Source organism: Esox lucius, chromosome 3 (genome assembly GCF_011004845.1).
Source record: "Esox lucius isolate fEsoLuc1 chromosome 3, fEsoLuc1.pri, whole genome shotgun sequence".
NCBI classification, from domain to species: domain Eukaryota; kingdom Metazoa; phylum Chordata; class Actinopteri; order Esociformes; family Esocidae; genus Esox; species Esox lucius.
The window spans coordinates 18,055,697-18,080,415 of NC_047571.1; the positions used below are offsets into that span (position 1 = coordinate 18,055,697).

General features: G+C 40.4%; 1 protein-coding gene across 3 annotated transcripts in view; it reads right to left on the reverse strand.

The window, feature by feature from the left end:
• Nucleotides 1-24,545, reverse strand: part of rock1 (Rho-associated, coiled-coil containing protein kinase 1) — a 53,863-nt gene extending 29,318 nt beyond the window's left edge. Inside the window, exons 1-2 of one of the 3 annotated variants that reach the window (XM_010886462.3) lie at nt 23,691-24,535; nt 2,879-2,960 (exon numbers count right to left, since the gene is read on the reverse strand). In XM_010886462.3, the coding sequence (XP_010884764.1) occupies nt 2,879-2,960; nt 23,691-23,783 (175 nt within the window). In that variant the 5' untranslated portion in view covers nt 23,784-24,535. Of the gene's footprint in view, nt 1-2,878; nt 2,961-23,690 lie in introns of all 3 variants that reach the window. The other 2 variants (XM_010886472.3, XM_020045400.2) reach the window with 2 other exon arrangements.
• Between the last annotated feature and the right edge of the window lie 174 nt (nt 24,546-24,719).

The following is a 24,719-nucleotide window of genomic DNA, read 5'->3' on the forward strand; positions in this document are numbered from 1 at the left end:
CTAATATTATAGGATAAAGGTCGATCAGGAATTATATTCTACTTGAGATATAAAAGCACATAAAAATTGAGGAATTCAGATATTACAACATTTTAGTACTAGCCAGAGAGTTTTGGTACAAGGTAGGAAATACAGGCCAGTTTCTCTCCTCACCACTGACCAAAATATAGAAGCAAAGACTTAACAGGCTTAGTACTTGGTACTTGATTTATACCGAACAAAGGTATCAGACAGCATGTTTTGTTTAGCACTAACAACTTAAATTTATGAAAAAAAAAAAAATAATTTCTTCCATTAACTCAGACTATGAGATGTTGACCAACAGAAATAATAATATACAACTGAAATATTTAACGTGATCAATAATGGATGCATAATAAGCAGTAACGTATAGGGCACAACCAAACCCATTATATGAAGGACAAAATAGATCAAAACTTTTTGAATAATCAAACAAAAAGAGAATTGTTTTCTGGCAAATAAAGTGATGAAGGAAACTCCTCTTTGTGACTGCGTCGCAGTGCATCCCTATCCGCATAGAAAGCCTCTCTGGCTGGCATGTCTCATGTAACACTGGCTTCCCTGACCCTGGGGTAGCATTCAGCCAAATTTGGTCATTGCTGAACAAGATAATTTCATAGTGGTATGGGTCACAACTGGCTCAAGAATGCATGGAAAAAGGGGGCTGTGGGGTGCACCGGAGTTCAATCGATCTAAAAATAAAGCCACAGACTAGGACCATTTGTTTTGAAGGCGGAGTTCATTCCAGCAGTTACAGTTTCAGGAAGTATATAATCCTCCTCCTAGAGAAAAGATATTTAACAAAACAAAGGTATTAAAATAAATGTTTAGAAGCGTTTTGAAACAATTTAATTCACAGGATTTAGGACAAACATGCTCCCGAGATCCGCCAAGTCTGGAGTGCAAGCAATGCAAAATAAAAATTATCACATATATGTTACTTAATCATAAGATCCACATTCACAGTCATTGTCAACTGCTAAAATAGAATGTGGTTGAAGGAGTGACCAGCAAGTCTTCACAAATTGAACCCAGGCGAGTGCTTGAAAGAGAATTACAGATGAATCAAAGACAAACCTAAACAAATTCCATTTTTGGGGGGATTAACTCAGAGAATACAGAAACAAAGTTGAATCTGGTTTGAAAGGCTACAAAAGATCATGTACTTATCTGGTAAAATAACCCAATGTTTACCACCCAAGACATACTAGTTACCAACAGCTGCTAGCTTATCTCCACAAATGTTTCATGTGTTTCCAAATGTGCTCAAATGAATACCAGTGGTTACAGTCTGTCAAACTGTTAATGGTGGCTTTTTCAGCTTTAAGCCGTGATCTCGATTGGTGTGGATGGGCTTTAGCAAAACGGGTGCATTGTTGCATGACGATGCTTGCGTGGTCTGTCTGGGTGGGGAGGGGGGGGTTAGATTATCATGTGTTTGTACTGTGCAATGTGACTGATTAGACCTTTAGTAGTGTGATAGAGTACTGAATTAGACTAGATGTCAGAGTAATAATTTGCACACAGTAGAGCTGTAAGGAGTAGTCAAACCCTTAGGGGCTTGTGGCCAAGGCATGACTGTCCATCAAAACCTCTCTAACACTTGGCTGTTGTACATGACACTGGTACCCTCAAGACTAAATGAACAAATAGCCTGTGACATCTGAAGCCCCAAGGCATTACAGTAGCTCCTATTGACAGTTGCTAATAGGATGAAGAATTTCTGAAAAGTTAAGGTCCAGGTTAGACGCTGTGACATTATGGCCCAATACACAAAGGTCATGCCAGATTTGCAGACAACTCCACATTGCATACATCGTTTCTCCCCCTTTGCTTGAAAGCCCATACAAAGTCACTGGGTCTAAATATGAATAGTACCATGAGTGGAGCATAAAAGTAGAATTGTGAGACACAAAAGGACTACTGCTTCATGTTCATTCTCTAAATGTGCCATTTGCTGGGGCTTATTGTATACTTCCAGCCATTGCAATTACAGATGAAGTGGCTAGCCAGCTGGTCAACATTGGAAAGTTAATTATTTGTGGGAAATTGTAGGTCCATTAGCTAGCTAACTAGTTATCTTTCAATTCTTTGCTAGTTAGCCAGGAATCTAAAGCAGTACATTGGATATTCTAGGCAGTATACCACGCAAAAAAACTGTACATACACTCGTTTAAGGTATGAAGATAAAACATAGCAGTCAGGCAACATATGAAACATGAATAGACTAGTTTTCGTGCCAGATTTAACTTCCTCTCACTTTTGTAGCAGTGGCCTCCATTGTTTAAGAAATGTTGAATTTTTTTGTTATTGTGGCACATTACATCAACAAGCAGGGAATATTTCCGACGCTTGCATCGTTTCCCGAAATGTGTACACAAAAGGTCCGCTTCTGAGCACTGTCCTACGTGCTACGTTTCGATTCTGATTTTAACTCACACTTTGAACATTCTATGCTCCAATTTACATGTACCCACCATGGCTGTACACATCTTGCCCCTTATGCTAAAAAACACATAGCCCCTAGAAGTTCCAAAGTCAAAAAGACATGGTGGTCTCCTCGGTCTAAGAGGGTTTAGTGGTGAAGAGGGGAACCTGTCATGTCATCATAGACACCATGTGGGTCCTCGGCCATTAATGAAAGCCCCTTTGTTAGGGACAATGAGTTGGCTGAGCTGCAGACAATTGTGCCCGGCCCTGGACAGAGGCGAGGCAGTGACCCAAAAACCGCCTCCACTCTCTCCTGGCTGAGCCTAGTATAACATGGCTGTGTGTGTTTCTACAGAAGACACAGATTCTGCACAAAGGAGGGAAAACAAATGGAAAAAGAGAAGCCTTGTATGGGATTGCTACTTACATCTATTCAAAAAATTGTCGATGCTTTTGTTTTTCCTCAAGGCTGGAAAGTCAAGGTCATACACCAACGCATCCAAGCCATCCTGGTGAGAGGAGAGAGAATAATTAGCACATGGTATAACATGAGGCCTCGGGCCACAACTGGGGCAGAACTACAACACTCAAACCAGGCAACTGCTAGTATAACGTAGTTAACCAAAAATCCATAGTTAGCCTAAAACCAGACAGACCTCTGGTGCAGGGCATGATAACTGGACGTTACAGGCTATAACCCAGACCTTTACAATAAGCAACCCTGCAAGAGCCAGTCTCTGCCTGGCTTAGCCAACAGGGGCCTCAGTTTTCAGATAACCTCTAACAAAAGATCAGATTTTTAGTCCACGGGTAGCTTAAACAATTAAGTTCATCCGCTTAATTACTAATGATGGATTGGAAATCTCAAAGTTCTAAAAAAAAAAAAAAAAAAAAAAGCTCATGTAGAGTTTTGGCAGCGGTAGGTATTGAAAACATTTAATAATCTGTTCATCTTGAGCTCAATTACAATAAAGTGTTGATATTTAAAGACAGATGAAAGGCCAGACTCTTGGGCACATGGTATGGAGAGTGGAATGTGAGTTAGAGAGGCTGGTACCCAGACTCAGGCACTGAGGACAGTGTAAAACAGTTTTACTCAGCCCAACACCCCAACAGTATAAATGGTAATAGCAAAGCCTGGTTTGTTAAACAGCTCAAATGTATAGGTACTTTCATGATGTTTGTTTGGTTTCATCATGAAATTTCCCTGATATGATAGTGTAACAACCGGTTACATGCAGACAAACAATCGGAACTGCGTTTTTGCTTGGCTGCGCTGAGTCATGGAAATAGTCCAAAACACTCTATACCAATGTAGTAATCAGAATGAGATTATGAAGTGCTCCCTATATCAAGGGCACATTACCCTGCAAAAGTCTTCCATTACCCTGCAATAGTCTTCCATTTCAAAAGCTAGAATCTCTAGGATCCACTCTGTGCTCTAGAATGCAGGAAATAGGACTGTGGGTCAGAGGGCGCTATACAAATTATTTATTTTATTTAACTTGTTTACATTCTTCATTGTAACCACAATAATTGAACTCTTGCTCAAACTAAAGTAAACAAACAAGTAAAAAAAGGCAACATAAACATTATCAACCTAAGTGGGGCACGTACACTGGACTATGAAAGTCAACGAGTACGATTTTATTGGGTCCAATTTTGATACAAAGAAAAAAACAGCCCGGGGGAAACTGACTGACTGTAGTCTATAACCTTTCAAAACCGAATTGCTGGAAAATCAGAGCCATCTTGTTACCACAGCTGAAGAGACATTTTCAGCTCTTCTAGATATGATATTTATGTCATGAATATAGTCAGTTTGAAAGCAACTCTTGTTCATCAATATTTAAAATGCCTAAAATACATTATATATTACTTATAACTTATATTTTTACACTCAATTGTGTTCGTTTTTCAAAACATATTTTTATTGTTGTAATATGAGGGCTCAGCTGTAAGAGACTTTGGTCTCAGTTAATTTCTCGGTAGAAATAAAGATAAATAAAATAAACAGACGCTTGATATGGCTTTGTGATATGGAGGGGCCTATATACTCAGCAGCCATTGCGATTGCATCTAGGGCTTACTGGGTCGTAGCGTGGCCTACAAACGCAACATTATTTGGACATTAACAGTAACAGCTAAAAATAATGAAACCTTTATACTAGCAGTAGGTATTATATTTATCTAATGAAAAGCAGGCCACCAATTGATTCTTGATGAATAAAAATAAAAAAAAGTGCTTCATAAGTGTAGTTCAACTGTTTTCCCCCCATCAGCACCCAACAGGAGCTTGTCTAACTCACAGATTTGGAAACAAACTAGACAATATGGCTGCATAAGACCTGTGTGACGGGCAATACTTTTATAAGAATGTAAGGTAGTATTACAGAGGCTGCATTACAGGAGCAACGCTTAACCTTCTGAGGACACACTGCAAGAGCCCAACTGTTTACGGCAACAGCAGCAGCACATCCCAACAAGAGACACCTTAAGTCATTTATCACATACCTACTCAAAACAAAGTTCAATCTTTAATTTGATATCATGGATGTATGTTGATAAGAAAAAAAACTAGTCAAGTATTACTGACACCAAGAATCATTTTTTAATTAGCACCAAATACTGGTTGATTCTGACATCGGCAGGGTATATACAGTGCAGGCGATTACTGGCCTCTTTTGCGACAAAAAAAGTAGGAGCATAAACAAGTTGTGATTTGTGGCAAAAGAAAAATCTACCAGTGATGCTTTCAAAAACATTCGGACATTTACTTTAGTAGCTGTATTTTGCACACACACGTCAATGACAATGTGCACACTGTGCTGTAGTCTATCGTAGGTTGAAAGATGATTTCATACAGCATAACACTTTTTACCAGAATTGGCTCGTATTTGTTCAGTAACTGCATCAAAACAGCATCCAAAAGTTTAAGTAGCGTAATAGCTCCCCTCACATGTATTCATAGACACTGTTCCTGGTGCTCATCTGCACAAATAATTTTTTTTAATGAAAGCAGTTAAAATAATAGAGGATATTAGAATTAGTGCATGTCTGCTGCTAATTTCAGCTTTAATAAAGCACTCTAAAAGACAACCAATGAGGGACTGGGGAAGCCAACTGAAAAACACAGTGGCATCAGTGACACTAGTCCGGAGCCCACGTCTACATGATTATATTATTCCAACACTACGAATAATCCACAGCATAAACTCTAAATATTTACACTACTACACAATCATAGTTAATGGTGAACATAAGGGTCCCTAAGAGCCTGGTCGGTAGAGCCATGCTGAGGAAAACGAAGCAATGACCGGCGGGATTTAACCTAATCTTCCTTAATCCAGGATGTCTTACACAAAGAGGGCAGTGGGTGGCACACAGAAAGAACAGTTGAAGCCAGGGCCAGACCTGTAGCAGGACCTCTACGGCTCCTTCATTGGTTTTCACGCAAGGGAGAAGGGAGCGTCGAGTCCGACACCAGGTACTCATCGAGGAGGGCCTTGATGTAATGTGTTCAAGACCTGAGCACAGAACTGACCTTGGTCTACCTAGTTATGATTTGAAGAAGTGATCTGTGTAAAAACAAAACTACAGATGACACTACTGAGACATGAACCTGACCCGCCACCTGACCCGCCACTGTCCTCCTGCTGGGAAAACAAAAAGAAGGGTCACATGGTGAAATCAGCTGCAGCTCAGACAAGCAAAGACGGACCCTCTTATGTGACTCCACTGATGGTAGTGGTGCAGTAGTGTCCATGTGATGGTAAGTGCACAATATCCACACACTTTAGACGAGCAAACACAGTGTTGAGAAACGAGAGCAAGCTAGAAAACGGGCAAGAGCTGGAGACAACGAGAGAGAGAGCGCTAGCTGGAGAAAACGAGAAACCCTTTTAAAGTGGAGAGTGAATGAGCAAGAGCCAGGGACAGTTGAACTGAGGAGGCCAGACCCAAATATTTTTTTACCAAAGTCCTACCTTTTGCTTTAACACAACAGACCCCACCCCCACCCCCATCCCTCCCCTCCTTTGGGTCGCTCCTGCTCTCTCCCTCCAGTCCTGCACGATGCTAATCACACAGCTCTGTGCACAGCAATGCACGTTTGCATAACGTCCTGCCACAGAACTCTGGATGGCCGCTGTTCTCATTCCTTAACAGGACTGTACACGTCAGAGTGCTATTTTAGGTATGTGGCCAAACAAGTTCAACAAATGTTGAAACACAATAATAATAAAAGTACCAAGTCACAAAAATGTTGGTGGCTTTTCAATGAGTGCTAGTGAGATACCATTATGAGAAGTCGAGTGTTTGTTTTCCTCTCCATCCATTTGTAGAACAAATGACGGAAAAAACAAAAATCTGAAAAAGGAAGAATTTTTCACCACTTGGCCTGAATGGAATGACGAGAGACCAGAACATAGGGTGAGCCTTAAACTGAACAACTTACTACACAGGGTGGAAACTATGGGCCTATAGTAGGCCCCCAAGTAAAATAAAGTTGTTGCAAGGCAAGGGACCACAATGCATGAACAACTACAAAACCATACAGGATTCATAACCTCTGAGGGGGAACAAGGCTCAGTACAATGTGTTAATCTAAAAGCAGTGTACCATTGTTTGGTTGTCAGAGAGATGATTTTTATACCATGAGTGTCACAGTTTGCAAATTCTATATTTCTCTGCAATAGAAAATGCTTCTCCTGGCAAAGATCCTCAGTAATGTTTAACTGCCTCCTATTTCTTTGTCTCTAGATTTTACAGTAAACCGTGGAGATATGGATACATTCTAAAATGATGAATACCGCTATTTAACTTGTTTTGAAAAGAGCAGTGTGCAATATCAGGAATTGAGGCTAAAACAATGAGTTATATTAATAAAACACCTGCAGTCAATAATGGAATGTATTTTATAATATCTGAATAATCAATTGCTAGTTGCACCCCTTACACAGCGTGGGATGACAAAGAACATTTAAACAGTGATGCTTCCTTGCCCACATGTAGACATAAGACCACACTACACAAGCCATCTGAAAACTATTCCCAGTTAGACAAACGTAACCAGACTAGACCTATTGCATAATGCAGAAAGATTGTCAGCAGGTAAAAAGGCTGGGGGACTGCACCAAGTTCAGTCTCCGACAGCTCTGTTCCTCTGGCTCATTCACATGGACAGCAGGAACAGAGGCCCAAACCGGCCTCTGCCCACACGGATCAACACACTGATCAACACATTGATTCCCACTGATTCACTCTTTATAACCCGTTTGTCCTTTCCAGCTCCGTTCAAACCACTACGATAGAGGCATTACCTGGCCAGCAGAACACACATTGGCTCAGGTCATTTCAGCCCAGTAGTGAGGGCAGAAGCGGAGGTGTTAGCTCAGCCACCTTGGTAAGGTCCCGGCCTGCCCGTTTCCAGGCACAGTAGAGAAATTGTGCAATAAGCAAGAATTAATACTTACCAAATAGAAAAAAGGGAATGATATGAAAGGCTCAGAATCCCAGAATATAAAGCACCTGATATGATCTAATTGAGATAGACTTCACTCAATCAGGCATGGAGACTGGACATGACATTCAGAAGAGACATACTTACTGCCTTGTATGATGTTGATGGCTGATACATTCAGGCCAAGTCAAAACAGAGTGAAAGCACTCAAGACTAGGCCTAATTCAGTAGTCAGTGAGACGCCTCCAGCCTTCACATACTGATGCCTTCAAATGCATGGTAAAAACTATAGAAACTGTTCCAAATGGGGCTCCCAATTGGCACAGAAGTCTAAAAAACTGCCACGCACTGTAGTGGCGTCATTGCAAACCACAATAGTATCTTAGTTGCAGTATTACCTATGGGGCCTGAGAGCCCGGCAAAAGGGAAGTACAAATTTACTCTGCACTCCCTGGCTTGGTGAATAAACAAAACATTGGGTATTCGTTGCCCTGAGAACATTTAGGCTAACCAATTTCCTACTGACAATGTGAATCCCAGGAGGTGATAGAGCTTGCTGAGAGTGGAATCCCCTTCTGACCTAACGCTCTCTAGATATTTGGGCAAAGTTAGGTTAAATTGCAACATATTGCAATTAAATATTGAAAGAAATTTCAGACTTCCTTTTTTATTTGACTTAGGGAAGTAGTTGAATCAGACCAAGGACAAAAATGGTGAACAGATGCAAAGTTAATATCTCAAATCCCAATCAGAAAAAGCTGAACTGTATTCTAATGTAACTTTTAAAATAATACTTTATTTAATCAACAGTTTCATAACGTATGGTTTTATGAAATATAAAAACCTGTATCAAACCTGGTTCTTTTTGCAGTGATGAAACATTTGAAATAAACCGCCTGCCTTTCACAGCCATTACAGTAAAAGACGCAGGCTAGTATAGAAGGTTGAATATCCCAATTCTGTACAGCTATCTGATCGGCTATATCGGAAGCAAAGAATCACAACACTATTGTCTATCAATCCCCCAGCCAGCAATAGGTACCATGCCAATTGTGCACCACCCAATGGAGCCCTGGTCACAACCAGCAGCAACACAACCTGGGATAGAACCCAGGCAGTAATGGAGCCCTGGTCACAACCAGCAGCAACACAACCTGGGATAGAACCCAGGCAGTAATGGAGCCCTGGTCACAACCAGCAGCAACACAACCTGGGATAGAACCCAGGCAGTAATGGAGCCCTGGTCACAGCCAGCAGCAACACAACCTGGGATAGAACCCAGGCAGTAATGGAGCCCTGGTCACAGCCAGCAGCAACACAACCTGGGATAGAACCCAGGCAGTAATGGAGCCTCAGCTCTTTCACTTGTTTTTCAATACCAATTAGGAAAAGAGTATATAAAATTGTTCTATAAATCCAGTTGAATCCCTTTTGAAAAGTCATTTGAAAGGCAGCAGAATATACGACTAAGCAGAGCAATGTACAGGCCTGCTTAAAGCCTAAATTGGCCTTTCCACTACCAATGATTTATGTCTTCAGAAAAAAAAGCAAGAAAAGCAAAACAGAGGAGAGCACTGCATTGCGGTTTGCTAAGGCTCTGTAATTCACAAGTTTCTGATGCTGCAGGAAAGAGTGACATATTGATCCATAAGCTTGAATAACTAGGGCCATAAAACATAAATGCATTGCAATTAAACACATTACATAGTTAATAGTAAGCCCCATTCATCAATTTGCTTAAATTTGTCACAAAAACAATGTTCTCATCTTAATTCTAAGAGAATGAAACAAAAAGGGTGTGTTTAAGGGTTTTTACCATAAACAAGTCAACATAACCTACACACAAGTATCAGTAACTGACTTTTGGGACACATCCTATATTCTAAACATGTCCAAGAATGTAATGAAAACACTATCCACCCATACAGTTGAGATTGATACTGTTAAGAGGTTTACACTCTCCCTCTCACACAATCCCACTCACACCCACCTCTTGCATATGCAGCCTACCCTGGATTCACAACTATGAATAGCCCAACTATTCCTTTTCACATTGTCCTGTGCCATCCAAACACATAGATAGCCTGGTGAGCGGTCAAAAATGATCAACAGTAGCACGCAATAGCTTAACTGGGCAATGACTGCAATCAAAAGCTATTTCTTGAACTAAAAAAATAAGTTGACTGAGAACACATTCAGAAATTTTAAATATATTGATCTTTACATCAACGACCGGGGAGCAAAGGTTTAACGGCTTTGCTAAGGGACAAAACAAACTTCACCTTGCAGGCAACATTTTGGTTGAGCATTAACATCTTCTACCATAATCTCTACTGAGTCGTAGAGATGCATTCAGAGGAAGTATCCTCCAAAACACCAACCCTTCACCACCATGCTGGGTGGTTGATCGGGTATCAATGTGGAATGCAGTGTTTGGTCTTCTTTAGATAACAGGACATACTGTACATATGCTGTTCAAAAAGTCAACAAGCTTGCCAAAACAACTAGGAGCACCAGTCAAGACTCGTCAACCATCCGAATGAATTTACAGACGGGAGTTGAGCCTTTCAAATGACATGGGTCTAGTAATGTCTCGCAGAAATGAAATATATCATTCAACTTTATTGGCATCATATTTTCCCGTATCAACAAGCAGGCATGATGGGGGTACTGTGATGTTTCCCGTATCAACAGGCAGGCATGATGGGGGTACTGTGATGTTTCCCGTATCAACAGGCAGGCATGATGGGGGTACTGTGATGTTTCCCGTATCAACAGGCAGGCATGATGGGGGTACTGTGATGTTTCCCGTATCAACAGGCAGGCATGATGGGGGTACTGTGATGTTTCCCGTATCAACAGTCAGGCATTATGGGGGTATTGGAATGTTTTAAGGAAGGTTTGCTGCCTCAGGACCTGAAAACAATACCAGCAATTTAAGGAGCCATAAATGATACCATGTAATCAAAGCATTCTTAAGGAGACAGTCCGGCCATCTGTCTGGGAGGTGATCTTGAAGCAGGAGACAATGGTCTAAAATCCACAAGCAAGTCGACATTTGAATGGCTAAGATTTAACCAAAACGATGCCAGACTTCTGAGTCTGTCTGATAAACCCAATGTAGGGAGAAGGCGTCACAGATTACCCTTATATCTGCCACTATATGGTACTAAGTCATTTTTAGATAACTTGAAAGGGTTACTGTCCAGGCTTTTATATAGGGCAGTCCCCCAGTTAGACGGTTTCAAAGTAAATCTGAAACTGCCATGTAAAAATTCCCAAGCTATGCACTGATGCGGTAAACATGCAGGTCATAATGTCACCACTAGCACCATCATCTGTATTAAGTACTGCAGATAATGCATTAAAAACGGTTGTATACAAGGCTGCATACAAAGCTTTGTGGCACACTTGCAATATGAGCTTATGACATTAAGCTGTTCATTACAACATTTTTAGACTGAATGCTATTCAGAACATGGTGGTTATATTTAAACTGCAAAAGGCATGCGCTGATGACTGAGAGCAGGGCCTAAAACTCCGGTTCACAAGCCACACAAATCTACCAGTCAGTGAGATTTTTTTAAATAAATAATTAGTAACAAAATCTCTACCATTAAGAAAAGGGACACTCAATAACATGACTAAATAAGGAAAATAAAACAGAAGAGTAAAAAAAGCATGGCATTTTTATATAAAGCTGAAGGGCAGCATATTCCACACAGACAACCTATTTTTTCCAGACATTTCAGATGGAGTTAGTTTCCATGGGCGACTAACCCTAACCACATATTCTCTAAATGCCAATGCTGGGCACTGTGGACAGACCAGGCACAGGGCTAAGTGAAGCCTTACCTCAGCCCCCTTTGAGCATAACTGTATTGGGGTTACCTATCAACATGCTCAAGATTCTGAACTTCCTAAAATGTTGATGCTTGAACTACTTTTGTGCCTACATTTGGATTTAATGGTGTCATTAAGCAAAATCACATGTACAACACTTAAAAAAAACATTTCACGTTATTTTAGACGCAGGCAGTAACTGTTTTTGACAATTTGGCACTTCTGAGCCCAATACATTACATTTCTCCTTACATTTCCATTGCTCCTAATACACCCTAAGTCGATAGAGGGAGTTGACTCCTATTATCCATATAAAATATACTAATACAGCACATGAATACACATGGATTTTAGTTTAAATATTGTAAACACGATTCATTCAAATCATTCCATCACGTCACTGACCCATTGATGTCCTACCCACATGAGCCATACAGATGCCAAAGACATGAGGTGTTAGTTTAGGCCCTCTCCTCTAAACCCAAACAGTGCCAATGACAGGCTCTCTCAACTAAAACAACTGTTGGTAAAGCTTTGTTGATGGTCCGAAATCAAACTAACAGGCAATTCTCTGTATGCAGAGACGTGGGTCGTGACTTTGAGCAACTCTGCTCGTCATAAACAAGGAGAAAAAAAGTTGACCAAGAAGCACACTGACTTCCAACAGTACATAATATCTAGTGACAGCAAATCCCACTTACCTAGAAAGACTGCATATCTAACAATCCTTGTAGATAAACGCCAATGACAGTGAACCCTGGCATGGCAAACCGGGGCATTCCATTTCCTTATGAGGCCCCATTTATATTCGTACTGGCTGTCACAAAGACTGACGTCAAAATAATATTGAGTTATTCCAACAGAGAGAAGCACCACTCACGTGTTCCTTGGTACTGACCCAGGATTCTCAAAGTAAACAGGGCCATGGCTGCTCCTGACCTCAGCCCGGAGATAACCAAGCCTAACCGATTTATTAAACATTGACCCAAGGATCTAGAGGGATCTCACTTGCTCAGACCAGATCGGCAGGCTCTACTGAAGCCCACAGACAGCACAGCAAGCGCAGGCAGGGGGAGATTCCATGGTTAGTGGGATAAAAGGAAAAATAATGACAGTAAAGAGAAAAAGATTAAAGGGATAAAAAAACAGGAGGCAGTGATGTTAAAGGAAATAAATCAAGGGAGAGGGCGGCGGGTTTGGTAGCCCATTAATTAAAGGGCTGGGATCTGTATCATTTTAGTCTGCATTCTTGCACATGATCAGTCAGTTCAGGGGAAACGTTATGCGCAGCCATGAATAGCAGGGCCCATTGTTGTACAAACAGGTAGGTGAGTGTCTGAAGAGTAAAAGTTTAGAATTATACAACAGCACAGGCAAAAAACATTCTGACTAAGCCGTGCACAGATGCAACTCGGACTAAACTTTTACCTCCATATTTCTTACAACTGGTATGCTGTTCTTCCCTGGAGGCTAGGATGGATATCGGCATTAAGTGGGTACTGTAATGTATAACACGCAAGGCAAATTGTGTGGCCAAAACTGGTGAAAAAGAATTCTTACTGGATATACCGAGATCTGATTATTCAAGATCTGATCCAGTATCCAAAGACAGGATAAACATGATACAGTTGACCGGCAGGTCCTAAGTTGGAGACTGCATGGTGGCTGTGGATATTGGATCTGGGACTGTATGTGAAATACAGAGCGAATTTGAAATAGTATTAAAAGAAAATACCCCAATGATACATATAGCACATATCAGGGGTTTCAACCCAGGTTTACGACCCATGGGGGTTCTTGAGAAGTCTCATGAGAAAATTGACGAACGGTTAAAGGAACATGAGGGGGTACTTCAGGGGTAATCCAGGCTCAGCAAGTCTGGAGTAAACTGAAATCACTGATGTTTGTGAAAACTGCTGGCAATGATGCATGATTTGTGACATGGCACATTTTCAACAGGATTTTCCAATTTGAAAATGGGTAGACTGTGCCCATAAAGGCAACAATGCGTGGTTACGCTATGACATTCAAACTAAGTGGTATTAGTGGCTTAATTTGTGTCAAGAAAACATTCCACACAACATTATCACAAAACTGTTATGTTGACAGAGGGCAGGATGGATCAAGGGATTCATGCATTTTATTCCAAATTCTAACCTGGGTGTCTACATGTCAAGGGATAAATCGTGATGTCAGGCCAGGCAAAAAAAAATGTTCAAACAGGAGAGGAACACCGATTGGTCTTCTGCTACAGAAGCCTATCCACTTCCAGGTTCAACAGGTTGTAGTGTCTGAGATGCCCTTCTACTCACCACTGTTGTGATTATTTGAGGCTTTTCTGTCAGCTTGAGCGAGCCTGGCCATTCTCCAGCCTTTCTCATTAACGTTTTTTTTGTCTCACAGAACAGCCGCTCACTGGATTTTTAGTTTTTCGCATCCATCAATGTAAACACAAGAGACTTTAATGTGTGAAAATCAGAGGAGATGAGTGGTTTCTGAGAAGCTGGAACCAGCATGTCGGGCACCAACAATCACACCACGATCAAGGTTGCTTTAATCACACATGTCCCCCCTTCTAATATTTGGTCAAACAACTAGACCTCTTGACCACGTCTGCAAGCTTTATATAATGAGTTACATACCACATAACTCACTTTGGCAACTTGAGTTAACAAGCAGATTTACCGAATAGCGGCCATTGAGTGCAAATAGTCTATATGATGCGCATCGGATACACATTGCAGTTGGTTCCCGGACTGGTTCTTTAAGCATTTATCGGTCATCTCCACATATTTACCTCCCCTCCTCAGGTTTGAGCTCTATTTGTTGCAACTAACCACTTCCCATGACAAAGAACTAATTTGCCCAAGGGAAACATTTTCCGGTAGCTGATTTTGTAACGTTTTCATTGGAGCTTTTTCATTACAAGGTGTTGTGGTTAGGCTAACACAGACCTGTTGTAAAGGAACTGGAAAGATTTCGAATTCACAAGCACGGTGGATATTAAACAGGGTTAACTTTCAGTGCGACGTGACAGAAAATAACTTTCAGCATCAAATCAGCAGCTTTGGTGGGGAGTTAATTACTACCCTACTATCAGACATCCTAAACACGCTTTTAAAGACCTACATTTGTGCACAAGCCAGGCAATATGTGCTCAAGCATTCACCTACTTAACAAATAAATGAAACCACAGAAATGAAATGGGTAGTGTGTGGAGATAGATGCGTAGAGCGTTTTTACCACAGACACTGCCATCTTATCTTGTCGCAGCATTTTAAATTGGGGATGTCATTGATAGACCACATACCATGTATTACACGGGCCAAGCTACAATGGAAAACGCACTTGAAACATTAACGTTCACTGCCAGACAAGTCGAAAATGTTTAATGGGCTTGTGGGGCAATAAAGAAGGCCTTATGTGTCTGATGCATATCAGATAATTTAGATTTACCTAAATAGTTAGACAAGAATTTCAGACATTTAGTTAAATAGCTGTACTATTGCAACCGTGCGCAGCAATGTCATCAAAAACATACGCACTGTAAAACATTTTTAAATGACATTTAGAGGATTTCTGGCAATGTTTTCCCTTTGTATGATTGAACAAAGAATTGCAATATTATTTTGGGGGAATTTTTTTTTACTGAACGTCACAGTCAATTCATACCTATAGCAACGATGTTACCAAGAACCTCTAGGATAAACCATCCAAGCCAAATTAATTTCATACACAGACTTATCCTATACTTAGGTCAGAAAACAGGGAACAAACATAGGCATAGTAAGCCCAAAGTACCAAGGAACTAAAACCTGGCTAACACATGAAGTCTTTATCTTATACAATGGCCAGTGTTGAAGGTCCTACCTTCTCAACCATTGGTGAATGGGACTTACACTTGGACCGCACTGGTAGGGCACTATAATTTCTCTGTTGTGCAGATCGCAAGCTAAATTCACCTAAATAAATGTGTCAAGTATATTTATATAATTCTAATATAGTCGTGTTTATTAACTATAAAAGTCGCAGGGTGGAAGATCACTGAGCTATGCATACAGTATGTGTTGTTCCTGACGGCACGGGCTCCAGACTCTCCCTTTATCCATATAGTCAGACCACCCACCGGCAGCAGCACTGTGCCTCTCGCCAACAGAAAGAATCTTTTGCCTCATGCTCTCAGGGTCCTTCAGTCAGCACATCAAATTTATTTTACTCTAAGAGGGGCTTCAATCAGTATCTCTACCATTAATGTCTTATTGATGGAGTGAAGCGAAAATGGTGGTCCTTTTGGCAGGTTGTCCCATCTATGCAGACAAACTCTGAAGCGCTTATGTTCATGAGATAGTTAAGTTTCACTTTAATAAACTGGCATACATTTTTAAAAGTGCTTTCTCCACTATGGGGCCCTGGGTGTAGACGGATGGCAAAATGTTATATTTTTGTAAATTCTGAATTAAATGTATAACAAAATGAGGAGAATGTGAAGGTCCATGAACACTTTCCAAAGGCTCTATATATTTATGACATCATAACATCTACCTATGCACCTTATCACTCCGTATAAGTATCACCACATTCGCAATTGCTCAGTATACACATCACCACCCGTTGTAATTTCTTTTCTCAGATAAACAACCTGAACCACAGACAGAATCACATGCATGTGCATGTTATCTGTCCACAATATCGGTGAAAAATATATTAACCCTAATTACTTTTGTTTCGATCGTGCATTTACTGACTGGATTGTACACTCATTAAGCATATCACACAGGCAGTTCTATAAATAGGGTAACCTACATGGTGATATGACCATTAACCATGTTTAGGATACAGGTTCTTCACTCAGGGAACAACCTGGGCATTAATCTCTTGTGGACAGATAACATGAACATCAATGGTAAACTATATCTGCCATGAAACAACAGTCCAAGTGACGTCCAGCCAGCTCCAGAGTATTTGTAGGAACTGGTACCGCCCCAAGTTTGAAAAGCTTACCTTGAGGGTGGGAACATGGCTCCAGTCAGGCTTTAGCCTCTACAAAGCCAGAAAAGATTGTCGACCTGGCTAGCCTGCAATGTTATGGCCAAGAGGAAGATTGTTGAGACAAGTCCAAATGGCCCTATTGAACAAGGACAACCACATCTACTTACCACTAGCGTGACTAAGCAATCTGGTGAAACACAAAGGCCACCATTATTGCTCCAAAACATGGAGGAATAATTCATTTTTAGATAAGACAGCACAATCAACCAATTACATCATTGGTTGAAATTACCCATCAAGAAACATTTAAAATACTGCTGAGGTGCATAATTGTGTGAAACACCTCCAATCACCCCTAATTATATAGGGAGAGTAAAAATCTCCCCAAATAGTGCCTAGCGGTGGACCGTCCGTTTCAGCATCTGACCAATTACACGAGACTTCAGTTCAGGGTAAACTGAGGTTAGTCAAACCCTGGATGAATTCAGCCATCCCATTCTTTCAGCTGGGAGTCAGCATTAACAAATGTGATCAAATGCAACAAGATAAACTGTCAAATAAACAAAATGCCTAGTTATTTTTTATATATTAACGACTGATGCTTGCTCTGGCATTAAGAACCAGCAGAGCTCGTTTCTGTCTCAACTACAAAGACAACAGCAGCCCCTTAAAATATCAGCAAATGTTTCCCATCACAATGCTAGGAATTCTGGTAGTGCAGACAGACTCTCAGAAACAGAAGCCTGTCTATAACTAGGTGCTGGGGAGCAGGCAGCGTGTTACAGATAAGGCCCCCACTCCAATGGAAAGGATTTGGACAGAAGAATGACAGGGCTGGAACAGTGTCTGAGTGATAAGCCATCCCAGAGTGGAAGATGCAGGCCAAATGCCAGTCCAAAAAAATTCAATAATCCATAGGCAACAACATCACTGCTTTAGAATCAACTAGCGGTATCCCTGGTGACATAGGAACACAGACAACATGACAAAAACTTTAAATGCTATAAATATACATTAAAACGGAAGAACAATAACTCCAGCATGGAGAGGGGTGTGATACAATTGGGATTGCATTCTTTGCGAGGTGGGGGAAATTAGATATATCCTCAGAAGCAATATTTGTAAATGATGCCAGGGTACACAGGTCATTGAATGACAAAACATACTGACTAATTGGTTTTCGACAATTGTGTTACATGAATATTAGCCAAAACGTTTCATACAAGTGCATCCCAAATATTTGTAGTGGCTTTTAAAGTCAATATCAGCAATTGACTGGTGCAAAATGTACACTCCTACGGCTCTGCCATTTTTGAGCCAAAACGACTTTGGATAACCCTTGGCCATAACATTGCAGACTAGCTTTGGATAATCTTTTGATAACAACCATAGTACCATATGTAACACACTTTTCTTTGCGTTTTTGATTAACCATAAATGCTACTCAAAGCCTAGCAGCCAGACATGTTGGAAACTGCTTTATGAGTTAAATATACTGATTAAAAGAGTGGCTCTCAGGAACCTGAGTGTACGGTCAGTCTACATAGCTTTGGTTTTATGGGTAGAGAGAAAACACCCAGTTAGCTACCTCAGAACTGAGGCTGGACAGGCAGCTGTGGCTCCAGGCGCAGGCAGCACGTACAGAATGGCTTTGAGACACACAGAGGACTCCAGGCCAGTCAAACACAAGAGGTTATTTGATTAGTATGGAATTTTATTAAGCGGTGGGTGGAGTAGCAGGGTGGTGGTGGAGTGGGAGCTGAAGCAAAGGCTTCCATTCATTGATCAGAGGAAGATTGCAGCTAGGGGGAAAAGAGGAACAACACCCTTGTGTGTGGCTGCCCTAGGCCTCCATTGCGGAACCATCCCCACAGCTTTTTGCCATTAAAAGTCAGAGCAGAGACGGAGTTTGTGTATTAGGTGAGTTTAATTGCCTAGCCTTTCTCTACGGTAGCGAGGCATGGAGGTCAGGGAGACTAAACAACTGCTCTTGTTTAAAGTCAGAGTGGTTTTAATGTGGAGGCTAACTATCAGCGTCCACAGGGGTGGACAAATTATACCCTACGGGCCGGTTCAAACTGTACCATGGTTTGGTCTGAGTTTAAAGAAATACAAATATTACATTAAGTATGGGATAGTTAAGAAAAACTCCAAGCCACTTACATTTTTGATGCTCCATGTATGAACAGTTTGACTGAAAGATGGGAGCCCTTAACGAGGACAGGGGTTCGTAATTGCAAAAGATGCTGAGTGATTAGCCTCAGATTTAGGGCATTTTTAAGTAGAGTTGCATTTTTGGCACTCAGAATTGGTTGTACAGATCATGATTAGGAAACACCCACAAAATATCTGTTGCATCACACAATACAACATGTTTGAGCATTTACCTAATCAATTAAAATCATTCAGAATGCATCATTCTAATTCAATGGTTGAAAATAGAATTTGATTTGGGGTTATGACAGGGTAGGAACCAATGAGTTGTCAAACTTCTTTCCCAGGGGAAGTGGTGTTACATTTAGACAAGTAGTTATTGTTTGCCTTAGCATAAACCATGATGGAGGCAAAATTAGGTGGCTAACATTAGCGATTAACAAAATTTGAGGCAATGCCAGTTTTCGAATACAAAAGCAAATGAACTAGCATTTTTCAGAGATCAACATATAGAATATGTAAGAGTCATTGTAATACTACAATAAACACCATCAAAAATGTCCAGTAAACAGCTGCAGTTGTTTTAAGGTAATGTTTCATATGACCTTTTCCTACAATAAAATGTATCCAACTGCCGGAGATAACATTTCTGGCTGGTACATCTATCAGTTTGTATTGACTTGTAATCTCCTTATACGTGCTTTAGACAATCACAGTCCAATCCTTCTCACTCTAAACCACCCTGGACTAGCTAATACTATTCTGGTCTCATTCGTTAAGGGAAGACGAGGAAGAGAAAAGTCATTATTTAGAGGCTGGATAATACACAGCTCCCCGTTAAGGGTATGTATTGATAGATAGGGCTCTCACGATTATGACATCAGTAATTAATGATGAGTAAAAGCTAAACAAATAATTTTGATGAATGATTTAATTGTCTATATTCTTAATTTTAGGCTACTATTATAGTCTAAGCCTCATAATATTGTAAAAATACATATGGCGGATCGGGAGATGGTTCTTCGGGTTTGTGGTGCTCACCCTTTCTGGAGCAAATCTGACAATTTGCCTCCTCTGAATGACTGCACCCACCTCTTATTTGGCTTAAAACCAAAATGCACCCAGAGCAGTGCATGCGTTTGGCTGTGTGTTTGGCTTTAATGTTAACATTTGCTCTCCACAAAGCGCAACCGCAAAGCAATGACAATTACATTTTCCTATGCAATGTGATGTTTCACCTCGCTCTGCTGCAAATATCATTGCCTAGTTATTTGAAATAGCTTATTCTAAAACTATAATGTAGGCCTTCCTAATGTAGAAAATTGTGGTTCAACGATCAGTTGATTCATACAAAAATGACAATTTTATTACATTTTTATTTTATTAATGCTAAAATATGGATGGAAATGAAAAACAAATGACTTACAACTACTAATGACTTAACTACTAATGATAATAATATTTTTCTTAAGTCAGAGTTGCGACAAAAAGGCGACTGAACAACATTTGTTTAAATAATGTTGCAAAATTACATAACACTGCAAAACCACATACTGTAAATAATTTGCATATGGTATTTAACAATGACATACAAATGCCTTATTCATATTGGAAACGTATGATTTTGGTATCAAAACGCTGTGCCAAAAGATCATTGTCATAAAATGTAATGGTGATATGGCTGAAATAACCGCAATCAGGCAATAATGTAATAATTGCGACAGCCATATTGACAGCATGCTGAAAGAATATAAACAGCATGTGGAAACTGATGCCTGGCTTAGTGAGTGACAGGGGCGTTGTGCTGGAAGCTAGCAGCTATGGCACTCAGGGAGAGAGAATTAGCAAAAGGATGAGAAGCTCATTTATTCCAGCAGCTGAAGCACAGTAGAGCAGGGCCTTTTTACAGGATTGGTAATGATTGTGTTTTACAGTTAAAACAAATACATAACTCCCCTCAGATTGGCTTTCCAATAGGTTTCTTGTTTTTTGTTGTCGCTCTTTGGGGTTTAAGCCGGGGAATGTGGATGAGCACTGACTAAAGGGCTTTTAGAAATACACTTGACTTGATCTAATTGTATTTCCAGTCTGGCTGATTAATAAGGGTTCTAACACTGATTAGCCAGCAATATAATCTTCCTTCAATATTGTGAAACAGTTTGACAGCTTGCTTAGAGGATTCTTGGACAATCTTGGGTGAAAAAAATCCAAATTACCTAATAGGCACATTTCAGTACATTTAACAACAAATAGGGCATACTTATTTAATCCACTTAGCTATATTATAGTATTTCCTGGCCAATATGCGCTGCCACTAAAGATGTGGATCAAATACATACAGCCTTCAATAGGATGCTCTAAATCCGGGGTGGGCAATATATTTCACTGGGGGTCCACATTGAAAATGCCAGAGAGCATCGTGGGCCAGATTACTTTTTTAACCAACATGCCTAAAAAACACACAACATAGCTAACTCTGTTAACTTGCATATTATATTTATGCATATTTATTTTCCATGCAACACCATTTTCATAATTGAACTTAATTTACTTCAATAATGTTTTTATGTATGGTTTTTTTCTGTTAACAACTGTTATTACAGCAGACAAAGGCCTAAAAAAAAAATCCCTTTTTAGGGTTATTACTCAAGAGAAATGTTGCAACTCACATTTGCCTTAAAACTTAACTTTCAACCCAACAGAGTAAGCTACATTACATAAGGTATAGCGTATAACAGTTTTATAGGCATAATAGTTATTAGGGCAGACATAAGTCTATGAAATCACTTCTGAAGATTGTCACTCAAAGCAAATGTTGGTATAATTGCCGTCATCTAACTTCATACAGTATATTTTTTGTCCTACATGCTTTTAACGACAGTGATTCCAGCAGCCCAGACCCAAGAAATCAACTTTTAGGGCTACTCATTCAATATGAACAGGAGAGCCTCGTATGGGTGTTGGCAAGTCAGGTGAAGTCAGGAGTCATTTATATTGAAGCAGTGTGCGATTCTGATGAAGCAGTGTGCGATTCTGATGAAGCAGTGTGCGATTCTGATGAAGCAGTGTGCGATTCTGATGAAGCAGTGTGCGATTCTGATGAAGCAGTGTGCGATTCTGATGAAGCAGTGTGCGATTCTGTTGAAGCAGTGTGCGGTACTGGTGCAAGATGTTCATCAGTGAGGCTGCATCTGCGCTTGGACTTGTTGAACTGTAGCATCGGATGACAGTTTTTGTATTTCGCTGCATGCTTGCTCTGGAAGTGCCTCTGCAAATTGTACTCTTTAAAAACTGTCACGTTAGCTTAACATATTAAGAAGGTTGCTTTACCAGCGACATCGGCAAATAAATATTTTCCTGTCAATAGTTTTTTAAATACCCTGCTTTCGTTATCAAATTTTCTTAGGCTCATTTCCAGAGATCGCTAGCCATCAATTGCGTATAGTATGTACAAATGATAACTTCCGCGCGTGGATTGTGGTGCTGGTCCCTACGCATCATAGCAAAGCAAATACCTTGTTCCAACTTAATGGTATTTTAAACAGACAGTATGATACTGCTGTACTTATTACTGGGAGTGCCAAGGTACTTTTAATTTGAAAATAAATATGCAACAGTAAATAAAGTAACGTCATCTGCGGACCTCATCAGGTATTTTTTATTATTTTAAAAGTATTGGATGTATCGCGGGCCGGATAGAATGACTCAACGGGCCGGATCCGGGTCTGCTCTAAATAATATTAACCAATACAAAGTATGCATTCACATATGCTCACCTGTATTATAATAATTACCAGAACACACATTTAACAAGGGACGTCCTATGGATGTCCAGGGGACCATAACACAACCAAATGATGATTGGGGGGTGGGGGGGCAGGGAAACCTACATTTTGTTATTCTTATTTTTCAATGACCATTGATACAGAAGCACCTGTTGAGGTGTTCATGAGGTTTACAAAGTGCCACTCCGATACAAGTCAAGACACCAAGTCGTCACAGCAGGCAGACCCAATTCCCGCAGGTGAACGGGTGCATCTGAAGTGGCAGGTTAGACGACCCTTAGTTAACTTACTCCACTAAGACCTTCCTGTAATATTACTTGCACATCAGAAAGCTTTCAGGTAGACACCCCCAAACCTATACTGTACACGGTTTTATTTCTTAAACTGCAAATTAGCAATACCACAGCAACATGACCATCAATAAGTGTTTGGAAATACAGTAAAAAGTATAAATCGTAATTATATCAATAATTCAATAATCGACTTGATAATGTTGGAGTGCTGCACTTATGCTGGCATGCGCTGGCTAGAACTTAGGCCGGACAACTAACGTTACAAAAAAAACCTACTTTAACTAAATCGGGTTCTTGTTTCCTCATCATGGTTGTTTAGAATGCCACTTGTTCAGCTTGCTAGCCAAATAACGTTAGCTAGCTAATGAGCGAACCTACATCACCTGGTAGCAAACGTTAGCTAATCTTCAAGATGTCGGCGCGCTAATAAATAGCCTACTGTACCGGCAGTTACTCATGTACCTACACATGGTGGTTAGCTAGTAAACATTATGAAATGTTTAGTTTATTTAAATAAACACTACTAACGTAGCTAACCTTAATTAGCTAGCCAGCCAAGTTATGCCTTTAACATATATGGTCATGCTAATGCCACATATTTGCTAATGACGGTTAGCTAAGCAAGTTAGGTACTATAGTCGGTTCAATAACATTAGCTGACATTAGCTAACTTTAGCACGGCAAGTTTATCGTAAGGCTAGCTAGCTAACTTACCAAAAGGCAGTCCGTGTTTATTTCCGACTTCGGGTCCTTCAACATGGCATCGATTTTCTCAAAACGAGCCTCCAAACTTTCTCCAGCCGACATTCTTGCAGTCAAGGAGAGTTCCACACCGGTGTTACAATTAAAATTAGAAATCTCACCAAAGGACTAGCGATTCCTTTGCGTGAACTCAGTTACAGTAAATTGGAAACCACAGGTACAATCAAAGAAACGTGTCTCTTCTCAGTTTTTCACAGACGATGAAATATTTGAAGTGGCGTTTGATATTCAAAAGCCACATTTTAAGAAAATCAGTTTCCTTGTTCAGGTTTGGCAGACAACTTCAGCAATTCAAGAGCTAAATGCATCAACAGATTACAGTCGGCGTCCGCAGATGCCGCGGAGGAGGACTTAAAAGTATATCGATACATCCAAAGAGTAAAACTTAAACCGTTTTTAAAAATCCAATAGTTAGCAAAGTAGACATTACTTCGAGGCCTCTGTCCATATATCAGTGTCAGGCCCTTGCAACAAAAAAGACAATCGAGTCTGACAGCTGCAAAGTAGAAGTGGTGAAAAAAAAAACTTATGAACTCAGCCAGCTAGATATCCTTCCAATTGTCGATCAGTTTAAAACACGGTCTGGTTAAAACCTTTCATTGCGTTGCTTTCGCACTAAACCTCACGTTGGCATCGAAAGCGACCGATACAGACGGAAAACGTGTTGGTTCTACATAGATAAAGCTGCTTTAGATCTGTTATTTTTCAAAAAACAGACGATGCCTGATTTTCTCCCACTGGTGACCAACATGTCCGCCTTCCTGTTCAAACACCCGGAGAAGCAACTTTGAAACGTCAAGCACTGCGCATGAGCCCCCTAGAGGCGGGTTAGATGCGTTTCTCTGTTGACACATCTACAACGCCTGGATGGATTTCATCTTAAATATATGCGCATTTTCTGATTGAAATTTTCCATCGCAGCTCATTTGTTTATACATATGAAACACTATACTTTAATATCACATCAGAAAGAATATCACA